The following is a 17,055-nucleotide window of genomic DNA, read 5'->3' on the forward strand; positions in this document are numbered from 1 at the left end:
TTGGAATGTACAGAGCGTCTTGTTTATAGACCTATCTATAGCCCGAACTAGGATTACCGAAATTCCAATTTTTACTATTTTTAAAAAATTCGAGAAACTCAAAAAAACAGTAAACAAACACGTTTTTTTCAAACAGTCGCCAATTTGTATAAAGATTAATAATCTTTTCTGAGGTGCCAATTTTTTGAGACCACCGACTTCATCAGCTGCCAGGTTTTACAATTTAAACTTTTTTATTTTTTAATTTTTGTTTTGTATTTTAATAATATTAATAAATAAGTGGTAATAAAATAGATAGTAAAAACATTTATTGCTTTCTTTTACGACACTTTAAAAATCTGCTCTACACTAGAATACCTCATTAAGAGAGAAAATGTTCAAAAAAAGGCATTTGAGTATATTATGTATAGTTTCTCAAGATCTTGGGCATTAAAATTTGATTCTCTTGTTTATTTTTGTGTCCAAATTGAAAATAATAACTAATGGTGTATGGCATCAAGCCTTAAGGCAAATTGCTGGAACTTGTCGTACAAAAAATTTAATTTTTAAATTTTAAAAAGTAAAAATATGAGATTTTTGAAAATAATAAACTTTTTTGAAAAAAAATGTATTTTTTTAATATTTCACATATTTTGTCAATTTTGAACTTTTTAAACTTGTTAAAATTTATCGTATTACAAAAAACTTTTTTCCAATATGTAATAAAATTAAAACTTTGCAATTATCTCTATATTGGAATTTTGTATAACCATTTGTAAAAAACTGTAAATGTAGTTTTGTAAAAAACTTTATCATTGAACTTCCACCCATAGCAGTGTAATTACAAATTTTCCGGGCTGCTTTAAACGCTCTTTGACATATATAATTTAATCAATTGACAAAACTTTACTTTTTCGATGCAGTAGCTTGGAAACTCGTCACTAATGCCTTCAATAAAGTTTTCTATAGTCGACAAAATGATGAAGTGGTGAAAGTTAAGCAGTTTGACACAAAAAATAAATAAATTTTGTTTACATAAATTTATGTGTATACGAGACAAATTTTGTCATTAATAGACATTTTTAAAAAAAATCTGCACTGAATTTAGAAGCCACATGATAAAACTGAATAAGGATTTGCGTTGACTAGTTATTTGTTTCGATCGACCGAATCGTTTGCTTTGCAATTAATAGCTAAGTGAAAAGTTATAGTAATCGCAAAAAATCATTTTTATTCTAAATCTTTACGTTTCGAAACCCTCTGAAAATTTTGGCATACCTTAGATAAATGGATTTATGTATGTGTGTGTATATACTACAGTAGCACGGATCAACCAATTTGAATGATTCAAAAAAACATTCGATTCCTATTAATGAGGAGATGTGCTGATTGGTTTTTGGCAGAAGCAAGTCCAGCCGTTTCGAAGACTTGGAGTAAAAGTGCCAAAAACGATAATCCAATTTTTAGAAAACGGAGCGTCCAATTCGAATGATTCAAAAAACATTTTACTTGTATTGACGCAATTCAAATTCGATTTTTTGGAAAGGCACATCCTGCGGATTCCAAGATACAATGAAAAAAGTTAAAAAAAATGCCATTTGGTGGCCAAAAGTTATCATTAGGCATATGCACATCAAATCCAGAAAATTCTAAAGATTTTTAATAATAAGCATAAATTTTGTTCACATTTCTAAGGATTCGATACCAAGATTTATAATGTTTAACCGTTAGACTGAGATACAGCGCTTACGCGCTTCAATGTCAAAATACTCAAAAAATTTAGTTTTAACAAAATTTTATAGTACGGAAAGTTCTAGCAATTTGCCTTCAAGCACCATGTCTTGCACCACTAGTTTGTCCTAGTTTTAGGTAGACATTCTAAATCGACAGAAACTGATTGAAATATCAGTTGGCCAAATAATTTTTGGTAAAAACCAACCAAGTAATTTCCTCGTAATTAGTTGTTGAAAAGGGCCTAGCTGTTTTCAACTAATATTCACGATCACGTTACCACAAAAAGTTATAAACAGAGTTTGTAAATTTAAAAACATGTTCCAAAGACATGAGTTAGAAATGCTGCTGGTTAGGTTCTATGGATCAGCAGGGTCTTTGTAACTTTTTATGATGCTGAAGATTGTAAGACTTAACGAATATCTCTAAATGTCATTGGCCAGCAGAAAATATATTTACAAAATTCATTATATTTTTCGAACTTTACAATGGTAAGTGTTACAATGCGGAAAATTTCATCAAACCTTAAATTTTTTTGATCTTGTCGTTTATTCACACATATGGATAAGTTTTTGCAACTTGCTTCAAATACACAAAATACTACCTTAACACCTGTTCAATGGGCCGAAAATCAAAAATGTAAATTTTTGCACATCTTCACGTTTCAGATGTTTCTGAACATTTTGGCTTACCACAGAAAAAAAATATGTATGTGTGTGTGTGTTTTGTCCGCATTTTTTTGTCCACGTTTTTGTCCACCGATTTGAATGGTTCAAAAAACATTCAATTTCTATTGACAAGGAGATGTGCTGATTGGTTTTTGGTAAAGACAGGTCCAGCCGTTACGGAAATACAGAACAAAGAGTGCAGAAACATGTAATTTGTAATGATTGGTAAAAGTGATGATTAATTTTAGGCAAAGGCAGGTTCAGCCATTTTGAAGATACAAGGCTAAATGTACAAAAAATTGCAGTGTTTGAGAGAACTAAGCATCGAATTTTATTGATTCAAAAAACTTTCTTATTGTGTTGACAATTTTTAATTTTTTTTTTATTATTTTTTTTTTTTTGAATATCGAAAGAAAATCAGATATTATTTTTAATTCTGGCTAAAGTTTTATAGCTCACTTATACTTTAAATACATAATTTTAACCTTGTAATTCAGTTTATATAATTCTTATAAATATTAGAAAATGTTACAGAATTAATAATAATCTATTTGAAAACATTTAATATTCCTCGAAAATTTCGTTACGGTTCGGGGAGTTCCAGCAATTTGCCTTAGATGCCATACACCACTAGTATAAATTTGGAGTATTTGGTGTATTAATCACAGAAAAAAAATTGTGGTTGATGATAAGAATGCGTAAACTTAGTTTTTTTTTCAATATTGAAAAATATCAAATTGCAAATATGAAATTTCTAAATTCTGATTTAATCCTTGATTTTTTTCTCCACAGACGCGGAGAACGAAGAATGCATTTCGACGGAACATCGTTCATTGTTCGAAACGCTGGACATTCGGCAGGCTTCGATGAGAAGAATATGCTAAAAGTCTATTAAATGACACTCCGATAAAAACAGATTTTTCCATTTATTTTGATACTTTTTGTCTTTTTTATTGCAAATAACTATAAAATGATATACACGTCTCATTACACGGACACACGACATCGAACACAAGTCAGCCAGTTGGTGACTCAATAATCTTCAATGAGAATACTCAAGAACAAATGAAGATTTACACAAAGAATACACACATCACATAAATTTTAGTTAAGTTTTTATAAATGATAAATTTTAAGATTTTTAAACTCATGGCTATAAGTGATAAATGTGATTATAAAAATTTTGACTGAATATTGTAGAAGTATTTGTGAATATTCACGTGTAAGCAAATGCAACAATGTTCGATATTTTTAGATTAGCGGATTTAAATAAATTGTAAATGGGGTTCACAAGAATCTAAAAAACGTCTACGTAGAGACGATTGTAGATTTTAATATCTACAAACTCTACAAATACATTTTAATGTCTCACAATAGATGCAATAAATATAATGTAGTAACTATTGTTATATATGTAGGATCAATAGATTGAAAAAAGATATATAATTTTTTTATAAAATTGTTTTATTTGTTACGCATTTATCAGTAATCACAAAATCATTAGATTTCTTTTATAACGTTTCTTATATTTTACTCTACAGAAATTATGTTCGGATGAACAATTTTATAATATTGTAATTTGCCATTAAGCTATGGAATTTTATAATCTCCCAATCTGCGGAAAATTGTTTCCTTGTAATCTCCAGATATTAAATGCAATATTGTTGGATTACGTCAGCGTAACTTTGAAGGGCATTATAACTTATATTTAATATATTTTTTTTTACAATTTTATATATTCTGGGAAGAAAAATGTTTTCATTTGCCTTTTAAATAGAATAATATAAAAATAATATGCTAAGTTTAAAAAGTCGTCTTAGTAGCAATAATGGTTTAATACAAATATCTTCCAAAAGTTAGTTTGAATTTTTGAAGAGCAATATGTTTTGTCATGGTAATTTAAAATGAAATAAAATTAAACACTTTACAGATTTAGACAATATGAAAACATAAATTTTCATTGAACATTATTTTTTGCTGAAAATAAACTTAAAACTAGTTGGTATTAGTATTTTGCCTTGAGGCAAGTTACATGAACTTTCCGATATGTGCAAATAATCGACTTAATCAATAGAGAATAAATTAATTTATGAGTTATTGAAAGTATTCCGAGTGGATTTATTACACATAATTGAAATCAAACGAACACGTTAACTCGGAGTATTTTCTAAAAGCAAATTTTTAAAAATCAACAATTTTTCTTTTCAGTTTCCGTAGTCAAAATCGGTTCAGGCGTTCTTGAGCAAACGTCGATGAAAAGTCTAATTTTGAGAAATGCCAAAAAACTATACTAATTTTTGCAAACTTTGACGAATTTTTAAAGTTAAACGAGTTGTCGTAGAGCCGTAATATTTCAGTGTGATCTATAAGACTATGGTATCTACCAAAAAAATAATAATAAAAATCGTCGATTTTTTTCAACACGCTATTACAAGAAAACGGCCCGGCCAATTTTTACCAAAAACTAATCATTATCTTTCCCAACCAATATCTTTCGAACAGTTTTTGAATTTTCAAAATCGATTCAGAATTGCGGGCTAAAACATGTACGATTTTTTTTCACTTTTCTGCGATTTACAAAGAATCGGTTCGGCCGATCGTAGCGCAAAACTGACAAACAATAGTCCTCATCGAGATACATCGAATGGCTTGTAAATTTTTGAAATCGGCCAGCCGTTTTCGAGAAAACGTCGATTTACGGCAAAAAATCTGTTCACATACACACACATATACTTTTTCCAAATTTGGTCTCATCCGATTCAGAATGGCTTAAAACGTCAAAAAAACAAAATTAGCGAATCAAATTTCTTAATGAAAACATAAACTTCTCCTTCGGGAAGTTAATAATAAAAATAAAAATAATCAAAAAATTATACGTGATAAAATGTAATTAATCGGGCAGATCTGGCAACTTTCGTAAATACAATTCTAACACACTATGTTGAATTATAATAAAATAAACTACCAGTTAAAAGAAAACCAGAAATTATAACTAATTAATTTATTCAATGAATTGACTAGAAAATCTGATAAAAATAATTATTTTTGAAATGCTAAAATAATTATTTTAAAAATCAGTAAAATTTCACATTTATGAAATATGGTTGAAAGTCTGTCCATGACAGACATGGTGTGTGGGATAAATTTATAAGTTTTACTTATGTCATTAAATGAAATTACTTGTACTAATATATTTCTGCTATTATTACCTTCAGAAACCAGAAGCTAATTACTTTAAAACGAGTACACGGCCACAAAGCACGCGCCCAGCAGAAGTATTTTTTACGTTGGCGGCTTTTGCCAGAACAATTTATCTATGCCAAAAATGGGTTACTTTACTTCGATGCATTTGCTAAAATACCTGTATGAGGAAAGAGATCGTGTGCACTAGAACTATTTTCTACGAAATAGCTTTTAAACACGCGTTTGGTGTTCATCAAAACACACTACATGTAATCTAAAAGGCACCTGTTTATTTTTAGTTTTCGAAGTTTGCATTATTTACCACATTATATAAAGCAAAATTGAAGGTTAACATCATACGCGGATTTTATGGTAAAGTTACGCCTCTATGAAACTTTGTGGAATAATGCTTTTAACGCTTTCCACTGTGAAGTTTACTTTAGTATTTGATTGTAGCAGATAGTAGATCATTTCACATATATAAAACACCATTTCATTTTTAACTTGCAGCAGGGTAAGTTATAGTAATCGCAAAAAGCGAAAATAAAAATGTTTATATATCTTCACGTTTCAAAAGTTTTTGAACATTTTGGCTTACCTTGAAAAAATTGATGTATGTGTGTGTGTGAATGTGTGTATTTGCGGATGCAAATTTTCGTCGACGATTTCGAGAACACCGATCAACCGATTTGAATAATTCAAAAACATTCGATTCGTATTGATAAGGAGTCGTGCTGATTAGTCTTTGGCAAAGGCAGGTCTAGCCGTTCCGAAGACACGAGGCAAAAAGTTCCAAAAACGGTAACTCAGTTTTTTCAGAAAACGGAGTGTCCGATTTTAATAATTCAAAAAACATTTTACTTGTATTGACAAGATGAAGAACTGATTAAATTTTTGGCAGGTCTAACGGCTATGGATTCTCTAATGTTTATTAGACGTATGTACATCAAATTATCAGATATTTTGTAGAGATTTTAATAATGTGTACACATTTTGTGTAATTTTTTTTGGGATTCTGTACCAAGATTTTTTATTACGATACGGGAAGTTCCGAAGGTGGTGATTTTCTCTTCAATCAGTGTCGATATAGTTTTCGATTATTAAGGAGTTTGCTAGTGAATTTGAATGACGATAGGCTTGTTTATATATTTATGCACTGTTTTTAATAGAAGTAAGAATAACCTATCTTCTATTTAATCGACATTAACAACTGATCGTAAATCTTAGAAAAATAATATCAAAAACATGTCATATAGATAGGCCAACCCTTGGGATAAGCCTAGTAATTAAGTTAACAGTAGCGCTAACAGTTTTTACTCCATAATATAAATCTAAAATATGATTTGGAATAAAAAAAGCCCACCATTAGATGATAAAAATTTACTAATAAATTATGAAAAGATATAAAAAGAGTTTATGGAACATGTTTTGTGAAACCGCTTATTAGACTTATTAAAATATATTTAGATAAAATAAAAAATAAACACTTACTCACATTGTTAAACAAAATAGAAAACAGATAAAATTGTGTGTTAAAACGAAGAATGAAGATAATTCTATGATGAAGGTGTAATACCTTGGCATTATGTGGCCGTTGGTAGATAATATTAATAGAACATTCTTAAAGTTAACTTTACTAAATAAAATCTGTACTGTTTAATTTTTCTATGCTTGCATCATCTTGAGTCAAAAAAGCAATTTCTTTTTCAGCAAGTATGAATTTTTAAATAACACATGTTTGATTAAAAAAATAAATACATTACAAGATATATTTTGCTTCAAAGCAAATAAATTTGAATAATTTGTCTTATTTTAAAATTTACATATAGTTTGGATGCGATAAACTTTAATTTTTTTTGCAACAATCATATAGATAATATTGTATTCAAAAATTAAATATTACTTTTATAAAATTAAAAAACAACTAGTGGGGTGCATGGCATCGTGCCTTAAGGCTAATTGCTGGAACTTCCCGTACCGTAATTAAAATCTTGAAACGGAATCCAAAAAAAAATACACAAAATATACATATACACATTATAAAAATATCCGATAATTTGATGTGCATATGTCTAATGATCATTTTTGACTGCCAAAGGGCGTTTTTTTTTAACTTTTTTTATTGAGAGTCCATAACCGCTAAACCTGCCTTTCCAAAAATTCAGTCAATTTTTTATCTTGTCAATACAAGTTAAATGTTTTACCGTTCTCTTAAAAACTGAGTTTCCGTTTTTGGCACTTTTTCTCCCGCATCTTCGGAACACCTAGACCTTCCTTCGCCAAAAATTAATCTACGTCTACTTATCAATACTAATCAAATGTTTTTTGAATTATTCTAATCCGTGTTCCCGAAATCGTCGACGAAAATTTGTATGCGCACACACACACACACATACATCCATTTTTACTAAGGTATGCCGAAATGTTCAGAAACGTAACATACGAGAAGTTAAAAAAACAAATTCTCAATAATGTAAATTATAGTGATAAATATTGAAGCAAAATTCATCACACTGAATGTCGTCACTGAAGGCGACGTTTGTACATACAGGTCATCAAGCAGATGTCGTCTAAAGACGACGCTCGTGGCAAAGTTAAAATTAACTAAATATTATCTGCATTGTTAATTGAAATCAAGTGGTACATAAATCATAATATATTTCAAAATGAGAAAATAATAAATTATCAAAATATACACATCTACAGTAACAATTATATTTTGTTTAATTGATGATATTTCAATCAAACTCCCAAGAACATAGAATATCTTATTCATTATCTTAACAATCGTACAAATGATTTTATTTACTTTTAATTATAATTGAAGTCAGTCAAATAATGCCATTATTATGAACGGGGTATACGTCTTCTGCTAATAATAAATCTCACGCCACCGCCGTCATGAATCGCTCGCCTTTATGCTAAGTTATTTTGCTCGTTAGGAATTCTCGCGAAAAATACGTAAATTAACATTTTTATTCGTAAGCAAAAAATTATAAAGTGAAATTATACGGAGATAAAATTCTAGAAATGCCCAATTAATAATAACGAGTTTATTTTAAAGGTAATAATTTAATTAATGAAATTCCATAACCCAGTTTTACAGTAGGAAAGCATATTATTTGTTTTTATGATTTTTAATTAACGCCTGGAACAAATCTGATCAAACTAGTGGTGTATGGCATCGTGCCTTAAGGCAAATTGGTGAAACTTCGCTTAACCAAAATTAAAATTTTAATAAAAGGAATTTTGAAAATTAGAAAAATTTGAATTTGATGTTTTATGTTTTAATGTTTTTTATACTTTGAATTTTTCTGGAAATGTGGCTATTTTAGAGAAGCAAAATCGGAGCGCATAAGCGCCGCATTGCAAGCGAAGGGATAAACATTCATAAATTCATACTTATCATTAAAATCTCAATAAAATATCTGATAATTTATATATATATATATATATATATATATATATATATATATTCTCATTTTTAACAGCAACAAATCAGATCTTACTCTATACTAGCTTTTTTGTTCTAATTATTTTTTCTACGTAGCATGTAGAGGCAACCCAATGGTTAACAAAATTAAATTCGATAGATTTCTTGATTATTAAAATTCTTGATTATTCAATTCAGTTCATATATTATTTAATTTAATGCAGGCTATTTGTACTTGGAAAGGTATTTTGAATCTATGCTTCCAAGTCAAAATGGATATTGCTTCTGCTCGATATCAAGTTGGTAAGAACTTATAAAATATAGCAAAACATAAATTACAAAGAATAATTCAATATTAAAATGTAAAGCAAGTTGCTATTCACTTTTCAGAGTTATTCTGAAAAAAATGTCACATTGATATTTTTTATTTTCAATAAAAGCAATTCTTCACTAAAATTAATTAAACTAAATTGAAATAAAACTACACTAGAGAATACTAAAAAAACAACTAAAATAGGAAGAAATGTGCTAAGTAATTTTTAACCTTTTCTTAATCACATAATCCTACTAATAATAAAACACATTTTTTAAACTATAATAAAGGATAGAATTTTATACATTTACATATGAGATGTACAAGATGAGATTTAAATATGAGAATTTTGTAATAAATTTAATAAAAAAATCTATCAGTTATATAAGATATTGAATAGATAGAAAAAAATCTAAATATATAGATTACATTTTGTACTAACTTATCTGTCTGTTATGAGAAAATGAACTATATACACAAAAGTTAAAAGCTATGAAAAAAAATTTAGTGGAAAAGATCTTTTTAATACATTAACAAGAATATAAGTCACGAAACGAAAACACAAATAGAATTGTAGAAAATTATGTTTGTTTTTATTTTGCAATCCCTCATCAAAATATTAGATACCTATATTTGAATATTTACAACTCTAATAAAATTGTCTACTTTTAGTCCTGTCATGTATCATATATAAAAAATATTTTATTGTCACATGCTACATTAGGTATAAATTAGTAATTTAAGTAAAAGATTTTGACTATAAAATAACGATTAAAAAAATAAAACTCTATATTCAATTATATAGTTAAACGTGAGCCTTTTTATGAGTTCTTCATATATAATAGTCTTATAAAGAATGTTACTGTTATTGCTCCGTTAAATTATTCCATAAATCGTGGAGATGAAAATGTTCTTAACGGTTTTCTAAATATTCTTGAAAATCACAGTTCATATTTATAATTCAAGCACTTTTTTCATTTCATTTCAGGCACTAAATAAAATCGATAACATAGATATCAAAGAGATAGATATTTATGACTTTCTGAAATAGAGAAGTGTTCAAATGTACATAAAATATGATTTTTGTGGCTGTTTCTTACAGCAATATGTCGATAAATCGAATACAAAGTGTTCATTTTTATTGAGATCTTTTAGTATCGTATTTTTTATGATATGCCATTTAAAGGATATAAGATTTCCTTTTGCCGTTTGTAATATTGATCCATCTAAAGAGAAAAGTTTTGGATATAAAGTCTATGTGGATATAACGAAAAGTTTTGTTCGAAATTGTATCTTGTCAATATATACTTTATTGTATATATAAAGTATATATGTATACTTCGGTATTTATTCAAGCCCACGTGCACATTCATTCATAATGTTGAATATCATGAAGATTTTCTAAGTTTCCATTAAATAGATTGTTATTGTTATGTGATTAAGTAGAAATTAACAAATTAGTTTACATAATAGGAATATTGATTACTGACTCACATAATATTGAAATTTTGTTAGTATGAACGAAAATGTTTCAATTTTACATACACAGAACTATATTGTAAATTTAAGATTTATACAGTATTTTATAGCAATAAGTCCATTGTGCCAATTTGCAATACTTTTTTACGTTAAGTAAATTAGAAATTTTATTTTTGTGAGAGAACGAAGAATACAATCAGTAACCATTCCACTCGTATTGACAAATTAAGGATTGATTAAGTTTTTGCAAAGGCAGGTACAGCGGAAATCTAGAAAAAAAAAGTTTGAAAAAATGCAATTTGGCGGTCGATGATCAGATATTTTTGACAGTCCGGAACAAACGGCATGAATGGGTATCAAAAAGATTTCAAAATTTACCGAAAAACATTTTTTTTTTAAATTCAGATGACAAAAAAATTTAAACTTCAAAAAATCTTTAAGGTTTAAAAAATTTTTAGTATTTTCAAAAAAAAATTCAAATGTTTTCAAAATATTCAAAAACGTTCAAACAAATTCAAAGTTCTCAAAAAATCTAATTTTTTATTTTTGAGTTTTCAATAATTTAAAATTACTGTACGAAAAGTTCCAGTAATTTGCCTTAAGGCACCACGCCATACACCACATTTTTCATTGTTTTATGGAATTATTATATGGAAATATAAATTATTATATGGAATGATGATGTGAAACTATTTCGGGCTCATCAGAAGCTAAAGAAAATAATGTATCTAATTAACTTAAATTTAGTTTTTATTAAATTATGTAAGTAATCATTTGAATCTGATAATGAAAGAAATGCATTTGTGCATGTTTTCAGCGCCCATATGTAAAATATTATTGTTAATTTTTTAACATCTTAATATTCAATATAGTTGGTGAACGTATTTTATTTTATGCTGCAAATATGTTGAAAAATAAAAGCATATATTAAAGTTTTTAGCATATTAACAAAAGCTTATATCCAAACATACACCTAAAATTGCTTCTTATTTTTGTCTTAACATAAAATTCAATATTTAAAATTGGGTTTTCTTAAATATGTATGACAAATTCTCAGTTGCTCTTCTTAACTATCAAATTGTTCCACAATAGGAAACACTATTACAATAATAAAAAAGTTATAATTATGATTACCATTGATCTTTGTTTTATAACTTGAAAAACAGATGCATTTTTTCAGTTTCAAGTTCTTTTAACATAACCTTATCTGAAATTATCATTTGCTAAATATGAAATTCAAATATCTGTGTTTCACAGTGCATATCCAAAACTGATCCAACTTTTTTATCTTAACGATTGTAATTGCAATGTATGTACTATTAAAAAAACTTTGTCTTATTTGAATTAGAAATTGTTCGGTAGCAAATGCATCAGTTGTTTTTATTTAATTTCGGTAATAAGTTCTGTTATTTTTATACAACATGAAGATTTAATACTATAATTTTATATTAATAGAAACGCAAAAAAGGGCGAGTAACAATCTGCATAATGGTAGGAAAGCACTTATAAAACATGACGCATAATATAATAGTTCCATTATTCATGCAAAGCTTATTAGAATTATTTTTCAAGGATTTATTACTATTATATTCTATAACTAACATAAGCTCATTCTTGCTCATTATTTTGAAGAGAGTGCAATTTTTTACTTATTGTGTTAGTTTATTATATTTTCATTTTAATGATACATATGGAGAGTTACTAAACAAATTGAATTCACTAGAAAAATGTTCCTGCATTATATAAAGTTGCATACAAAATGATAGTTTGTATTGTAATAATTATGTATGCTCCTGATTTTAAAGAGTTCTTTTTCTTGCAGTTGGCTTTAATGAGGATAATTCGCATTGTAATATTCTGAATACAAATAATGTTTTGTTATTTGAGTATTTTCTCGTGAATAAATAAAAGTTATCTTTTACCATTGTTATGCAGACATTTTAATACATTTTGCATTATATCAAATTCCACTTGACATTCTTACACATATTGAGTATCGTGAAATTGAAAATAATATCTCACATTGTTAGACATATGAAAGTTAACACTCAGAAACAAAAATAAGTATTGTACATTGTTAATATATAACTGAATAATCATCATTCATCATAATAATGATTATAATAATTTCTTCGAAAGATAAACTCTATACCGTTTACATAAAAGCAAGATGCATTTTTATTATAACAAAAACTATGCAATAAAATGTCAAGTCCAAATCAATCAATTATATCTTTAATATTTAATTGCTGTGTAAATAGCAAAACGAAATAGTAATATAAATAAAATAAAAAAACTCATGTTTTTAATAACTTCCAGAGTGAGAAGTTCATGTTTCCTCAATCGTTGGACAACAGAATTTGAAAAAAAAGTGGGCTAAAGAATCGTACGCGATTGAAGTAAAACTTATTTGCTACTGTACAAAGTAGCAAATTTAAGTTAAGTAAATATGTATATATATATATATATATATATATATATATAATAATTAAAAAACATCATATAACAATTTTGAATAATGTTCATTAGTAATATGGTAACACTCGTGATGCACACATTTATTAGTTTCAACCATTATACACATTTATATAATAATAAATTATAAATTATATATTTACAATAGCATTAAAAATATGTATAATATTTAAAAACAATAATGTAATTAAAGTCATACTTCAAATATGACATGATCGGTTTGTCATTGTAATTAGCCTTTAGAAATAAACCTTCATTAGAGAAATGAAGTAATTGTTTATTAATAAATTCTTTAATATTTGTTTACACAGTGGATTATGCTAAACAACGCCTAAACAAATAATGTTTTTGCAACTTCACTCATCATGTGTGTGAAGTGATTGTGTTTGAAGAACTTCATGTAATTGAAATTAACATACATTCATTGACTGCTTGGTTTTTTTTAATTTGTCGCTGGCGATATAATCTCATTCTTTGAACAGCTTTAATATCTGTCTTGCCTGAAAATATTTTCCATTTTAATAACTTCAAAGATTTATAGAAACTACAAATAATATAGAAATAATTTCTAATTAATAAACTTACATTTAGTTCATGGGACAAATGTTTAATTTATTTTATTATTTTCAAGGAGCAGGGTGAAATATTCTTCTGATTCAGGTATTTTTTATTAAATCAAGTTTAGTACTACGATGAAAATTTAAAATGTTTATTTATCTATGCCGATTTTCTTGTATAATGTAATTGAATAAGTAATGCATGTTGCAACAATTTAATTATACCTAGTATTAAGGCAACTTTCGATATCTGATGAATAGCAATATAATTTCATATATAGACTTGTACAGAATACTTTTACATTTGATTTCTTGCAATAATAATGAAACAGTATTTTTATGTAGATAAGTAAAAAATAATCGCAGTTTTGCAATGGAACATAGTTCCATTTGTTAACATAACATAGTTATGAAAAAAACGATATCAAGCTCAGTGGATCTGAAATTGCGCGGTTGCAAATAATAAAATAATATTGATTTTATTTGTAATTACTGATGCAGGTGAAATATTATCAGTACTATTCCACGTTAATTATAATATTCCATCAGTTAAAATTCATTTATCGATTTTACGTAAAATAAACAACATGTTATTATTCACAAACTATAATGGCGATTTTATATATTACTAATTTATACACAACAACCAATCATGATATATTTACCTCGTATAATATATTTACTAATATTTCAATGTATCAAAAATATAAGTATTAGTCGATTTCAATTTAATGCACATTGATTTAATTAATAATTTAATAATATTTGTGTAATACATAAATTAAGTTAATTATCACAATTTATTCATCTGTGCATGAAATAAATAATTTTGATTAAATCGTTAATTTGATCATTTTAGGATATGAAAGAATTTAAGTTATTTTGTTTTGATTAATCATAAATTAATAGAAAATTTGAATCGTTGTTTTTCCTTCATATTTTTTACATTTAGTTTTTTTTAAATAATGTAAATAATAAAAGACATACACTTTATAAGCCTTTTAGTGGTGTTAGCAAAAAATCAAATATTCAATAAGTAGCTGCGGAAAGTTCAAAAATTTTCATAAAAAAAATTTATAACTGATTTCCAACATCAAAGTTTATTGAGTAAACAATCATATAAATTTATTCATTAGATCAATGCAAATTTGCAATTTGCATATAAAAATTTTCTTTAGTAAAAAATCAAATAAAAAAAGTTTAAAAACTTTTCATAAAAAAAATTTATAACTGATTTCCAACATCAAAGTGCAGTAAGTAAACATTCATATAAATTCATTCATTAGATCAATGCAAATTTGCAATTTGCATATAAAAATTATTATACATTATGTTTTACGAATAATAAAAGTAAAAAAGCATATTTTGATTATTAAGTAAAACTATGGTTTGCTGACATTTTAAAATCGACGTAGAAATAATTTCAAATCTATATGAAAAACTATTATGTATCAAATGAATTAAACGTAAATAAAATATATCTTGCATTGAACTCAGACTATTATATTATATTAATATCATATACTTATGTGTAAAGTAGTTTTTAAGTCCTCAATTTTTTCAAAATTTTTGTTTATATTATTTTTTTAAACTTTTATTTATTATATATAATTTTATTTATATTATATTATAAAAGATTTGTTAAACATCATTTTATGAAAATTATAGATGTTTTTGCTACTTTATCTTAATAATCCATCTCTATCATTCAACATTTTTTATAGCCCATAAAATTCGAAACTACATATTAAAAGCAGTGGGATAAAAATTTCAAGAATTTCATATAAGAAGGCATAACCCTACATTTTTAAAAACTTAAAGCAAATATTTTAGAAATATTTGTCCCAAACTGGAAAATATTCAATAATATATTATCATATTCAGCTGAATAACTTTAAAGTTATTAAAGACTTATAACACTATGACTGAAAATAAGTTATGTACTATATTTTGTACAAAAACTTTCAGTTCTACTTACTTAGTCAATAAAAAAAATCATTAGAAATGATAATGAAAATTTTTGTAAAATATTCAATGTTTTAATAATTATTTTATAAAAATATTACCACTCTACTCCAATTATGTAAAATTGGAAATTAGTAGAAAACTTTATATTAAAATTTTCATGAAAGTACTTGTGATTTGTGCTTTCGTAGAACAATGTCAGTTACAATTTACAGAAACTGATGGATTAAAGGCTTTACTTTCGAGTTATTTATAAATGTCTACTATTCTACAATTGATTATAGTCCAAATATCTAGAATATAACTAAAAAACAAAAATAGGACGTATAAACAGACAGAAAAACAAAAATTGATTTGGAAACAGTCTCCCAAAATATGTCTGAAATCCAGCAATATACGTCATGTTTTGAAACACGAGACTATTTTTATGTTTAACCTTTTGTAACTAAACTTAAACAAAGTACTATTGAAAATAGAATTGACACAGAAAATTGGTATATAAGTGATATCTAACGTAAAAAAATGTGATACCTATGCAAAATATATGTCAAATAATGTTTCACCTTTATTTTTTATCGAACGTGGGCAGATTTGAAGGTATCGACCCGATACGATGTGCGCTGAAACCTCTCAAAAAATATGGAATATATAATAAGAATATGTAAACACATTAAATTCATAAATATGTAAGTACATGAGATACGTATGCAAAATTGTTTGAACATGCTCTTGCTACATTGAGATAGATGCTGAAAAAATTGACTTATGTAATAAAATATGTAAGAGAAAATTTACATATACTTCAATGCATCTTTTTAAAACAAATTTATATTACTATAATTTTTAATATATATTCTGAATATTGCAAATGTTTTAATAACACTTTTTGTTTTTCATAAATGTTTGAATAATAAATTAAAATACGTAACACAATACTTAGAAGTTTCACACAAATTTTGAACAGAATGAAAATAATTTTGAATAGAAAAGTGAAGTATTTAGTTTTTATTGAAATGTTAAGGGTAGGGATGGTGTACTTTGGTGGTGGATGACCGATAATATCAGGCGACAATAATTATCAATAAGACAATAATATTGATTATCGTCACAATATGTATTTATAAAATAATGAATAATTCTTTTTCCAATTAACAATGAAACATTAATAACTAGTTTTGTTAGATTCAATATTCGAATTGTTGATTATCATCTATTGCTTTATAATAGTTTTCAAATTATGACTAAAATAAGTAAAATTATTTTAGTAACTAG

At 26.4% G+C, this 17,055-nt stretch overlaps 1 protein-coding gene across 1 annotated transcript in view; it reads left to right on the top strand.

Moving 5' to 3' along the window:
* LOC113371217 overlaps window positions 1-3,273 on the top strand; it is an 80,094-nt gene extending 76,821 nt beyond the window's left edge. The window contains exon 7 of the mRNA XM_026611856.1: window positions 3,171-3,273. Within this exon, the coding sequence (XP_026467641.1) occupies window positions 3,171-3,273 (103 nt within the window). The remainder of the gene's footprint in view (window positions 1-3,170) is intronic.
* Window positions 3,274-17,055: the final 13,782 nt, after the last annotated feature.

The sequence above is a fragment of the Ctenocephalides felis genome, unplaced genomic scaffold, assembly GCF_003426905.1.
Source record: "Ctenocephalides felis isolate EL2017-DRISC unplaced genomic scaffold, ASM342690v1 CF-g0.4_SCAFFOLD_01492, whole genome shotgun sequence".
NCBI lineage: Eukaryota > Metazoa > Arthropoda > Insecta > Siphonaptera > Pulicidae > Ctenocephalides > Ctenocephalides felis.